Source organism: Lipotes vexillifer, unplaced genomic scaffold (genome assembly GCF_000442215.2).
Source record: "Lipotes vexillifer unplaced genomic scaffold, Lipotes_vexillifer_v1.1 scaffold937, whole genome shotgun sequence".
In the NCBI taxonomy this organism is placed as follows: Eukaryota; Metazoa; Chordata; class Mammalia; order Artiodactyla; family Lipotidae; genus Lipotes; species Lipotes vexillifer.
In genome coordinates this window covers 310935-314672 of record NW_006795975.1, presented here as the reverse complement: position 1 = coordinate 314672, position 3738 = coordinate 310935, and the positions used below count along the sequence as shown (strand labels likewise).

At 44.9% G+C, this 3738-nt stretch overlaps 1 protein-coding gene across 1 annotated transcript; it reads left to right on the top strand.

Annotated features, from left to right (window-relative positions):
* Positions 1 to 1736: 1736 nt before the first annotated feature.
* On the top strand, positions 1737 to 3536 carry LOC103070975 (high affinity cAMP-specific and IBMX-insensitive 3',5'-cyclic phosphodiesterase 8A-like). The gene is given in 2 exon segments (XM_082931430.1): positions 1737 to 2169; positions 2386 to 3536. Coding segments are annotated over 2 exon segments (1575 nt in total). The 5' UTR covers positions 1737 to 1745.
* The last annotated feature ends 202 nt before the right edge of the window (positions 3537 to 3738 follow it).

The following is a 3738-nucleotide window of genomic DNA, read 5'->3' as shown; positions in this document are numbered from 1 at the left end:
ATTCCTGTCTTACCCCTAGGTTCTTCATGACATTTTTTTTTCTTAAATTCCATATATATGTGTTAGCATACGGTATTTGTCTTTCTCTTTCTGACTTAACTTCACTCTGTATGACAGACTCTAGGTCTATCCACCTCATTACAAATAGCTCAATTTCGTTTCTTTTTATGGCTGAGTAATATTCCATTGTATATATGTGCCACATCTATTTTATCCATTCATCTGACGATGGACACTTAGGTTGTTTCCATCTCTGGGCTATTGTAAATAGAGCTGCAATGAACATTTTGGTATATGACTCTTTTTGAATTATGGTTTTCTCAGGGTATATGCCCAGCAGTGGGATTGCTAGGTCATATGGTAGTTCTATTTGTAGTTTTTTAAGGAACCTCCATACTGTTCTCCATAGTGGCTGTGCCAATTCACATTCCCACCAGCAGTGCAAGAGGGTTCCTTTTTCTCCACACCCTCTCCAGCATTTATTGTTTCTAGATTTTTTGATGCTGGCCATTCTGACTGGTGTGAGATGATATCTCATTGTAGTTTTGATTTGCATTTCTCTAATGATTAATGATGTTGAGCATTCTTTCATGTGTTTGTTGGCAGTCAGTATATCTTCTTTGGAGAAATATCTATTTAGGTCTTCTTCCCATTTTTGGATTGGGTTGTTTGTTTTTTTGTTATTGAGCTGCATGAGCTGCTTGTAAATTTTGGAGATTAATCCTTTGTCAGTTGCTTCATTTGCAAATATTTTCTCCCATTCTGAGGGTTGTCTTTTCATCTTGTTTATGGTTTCCCTTGCTGTGCCAAAGCTTTGAAGTTTCATTAGATCCCGTGTGTTTATTTTTGTTTTTACTTCCATTTCTCTAGGAGGTGGGTCAAAAAGGATCTTGCTGTGATTTATGTCATAGAATGTTCTGCCTATGTTTTCCTCAAAGAGTTTGATAGTTTCTGGCCTTACATTTAGGTCTTTAATCCATTTTGAGCTTATTTTTGTGTATGGGGTTAGGGAGTGATCTAATCTCATACTTTGACACGTAGCTGTCCAGTTTTCCCAGCACCACTTATTGAAGAGGCTGTCCTTTCTCCACTGTACATTCCTGCCTCCTTTATCAAAGATAAGGTGACCATATGTGCCTGGGTTGGTCTCTGGGCTTTCTGTCCTGTTCCATTGATCTATGTTTCTGTTTTTGTGCCAGTACCATACTGTCTTGATTACTGTAGCTTTGTAATGTAGTCTGAAGTCAGGGAGCCTGATTTCTCCAGCTCCGTTTTTCGTTCTCAAGGTTGCTTTGGCTGTTCGGGGTCTTTTGTGTTTCCATACAAATTGTGAAATTCTTTGTTCTAGTTCTGTGAAAAATGCCAGTGGTAGTTTGATAGGGATTGCATTGAATCTGTAGATTGCTTTGGGCAGTAGAGTCATTTTCACAATGTTGATTCTTCAGTAAAACCTTGTTCATATTAATCTGCTTCTGTTTATGTGTCTTTACTCACTGACTCAGCTGTAGAGGAAGAACTGACATATGTGAGTGGTGATATGGGAGCCAGATTTGAAGACACAAAAATTTTGTGTCCCAGTGACTGGGATGTGGAATTAGGCACACATTATGGCTGCATGTGCTGAGTCCCGAAATCTGTTCTCAGTGTAACGAGTGACAATCAGGAGGAACTAAGGTCCAGAGGAGGGAGTGATGGGGTGACTCACCCTGGCTTCTCTGTATATCTTTCAACAACAAAATGTGAAGATGATACCTGCCATTGGGCAGGGAGGAAAAATTAGACACTATGTGTCCATTGTCAGAGTGTGCAATGGCAACAATAAGACTGAGAAAATAGCTGAATGTGTTCAGTCTGACACTCATACAGATAATCAGTCAGGCAAACAGAACGACGGGAGAAAAAGCTCAGTAGATGTCAGAACTGCTGCCTCTCGAACAAGCAGAGTTTCCAGCCAGAGACATCGCTCCTCCATGGCCTGGATACGTTCCATGTAGATCGAGGCGCCCATCACCAAGGCAGTCGATATCATCAGTGCTGCCCAGGAAAGCAGTCCCATGCCTGTGACAGAAGCCTTAGATCGTGTGCTGGAAATTCTAAGAACCCCTGAATTATATTCACCACAATTTGATGCTAAGGACGATGATCCTCGTGCCGTTGACCTTGTTGGGAGCTTAATGTCTGATTTTTTTTTTTTTTTGTGATCCGCGGGCCTCTCACTGCTGTGGCCTCTCCCGTTGCGGGGCACAGGCTCCAGACGTGCAGGCTCAGCGGCCATGGCTCACGGGCCCAGCCGCTCCGCAGCATGTGGGAGCTTCCCAGACCGGGGTACGAACCCGTGTCCCCTGCATCGGCAGGCGGACTCTCAACCACGGCGCCACCAGGGAGGCCCAATGTCTGATGTTTTGCGAAGACCATCCAGGAATGAGTATGTTCTTTCAACAAAAAACTTTCAGCAGGTTTCCAGCAGTGTAATCCCCCCCACCTCCCTTCGCAATGTCCCATCACGGATAACTCGGGCCATGGAAAATGAGGAATCCTGGGACTTTGATATTTTTCAACTGGAGGCTGCCACTCATAAAAGGCCTTTGATTTATCTTGGTCTCAAAATATTCGCTCGCTTTGGAGTCTGTGAAGTCTTAAAATGCTCTGAGACAATGCTGAGATCGTGGTTGCAAATTATTGAAGCCAGTTATCATGCTTCTAACCCCTACCACAATTCTACACATTCTGCCGATGTGCTTCACGCCACTGCCTATTTTCTCTGCAAAGAGAGGATAAAGTAAACTTTAGATCCACTTGATGAGATCGCTGCCCTCATTGCAGCCACTGTCCATGACCTGGACCACCCCAGGAGAACCAACTCCTTCCTGTGCAGTGCTGGGAGCGAGCTGGCCATTCTGTATAATGACACTGCTGTGCTCGAGAGCCACCTCGCGGCCTTGGCCTTCCAGCTGACCACTCGTGATGATAAATGCAACTTCTTTAAAAACATGGAGAGGGATGACTACCGGACGCTGCACCAGAGTATTATCGACATGGTCTTAGCCACAGAAATGACAGAGCACTTTGAGCACGTCAACAAATTTGTCAATAGCATCAACAAGCCCTTGGCAGCATTAGAGGAAGATGGGAAAACTGATAAACATCAAGAAGCCATAATCACTATGCTCAGAACTCCAGACAACCGCAGTCTGATCAAAGGAATGCTGATTAAGTGTGCTGATGTGTCCAATCCCTGCCGACCCCTGGAGAAGTGCATTGAGTGGGCCACTCGTATCTCAGAAGAATGTTTTTCTCAGACTGATGAAGAGAAGCGACAGGACTTGCCTGTGGTGATGCCAGTTTTTGACAGAAATACCTGCAACATCCCCAAATCCCAAATCTCTTTCATTGACTATTTCATCACAGACATGTTTGCTGCTTGGGACGCCTTTGTAGACCTGCCTGAGTTAATGCAGCATCTTGACAACAATTTTAAATACTGCAAGGGACTGGACGAAATGAAGCTGCGGAGCCTCTACCCACCTCCTGAATAGTGGGCGACACTGCCTGGGGCCCTGACGCTGTGTCCCTCCAGTCACTTGGGATTCCTGAGGGCAGAGTTCCTTGGTCCTTTCGTCCCCTGGTGTGCAGAGCCTGTTAGAGCACACAGGGACGTCGGCAACCTTCTGTAGCCACCATCTGATGCCACTGCCGTAAAGTGAGACTTAGTCCACTCAAGGTACCTGGGCCTGCTGC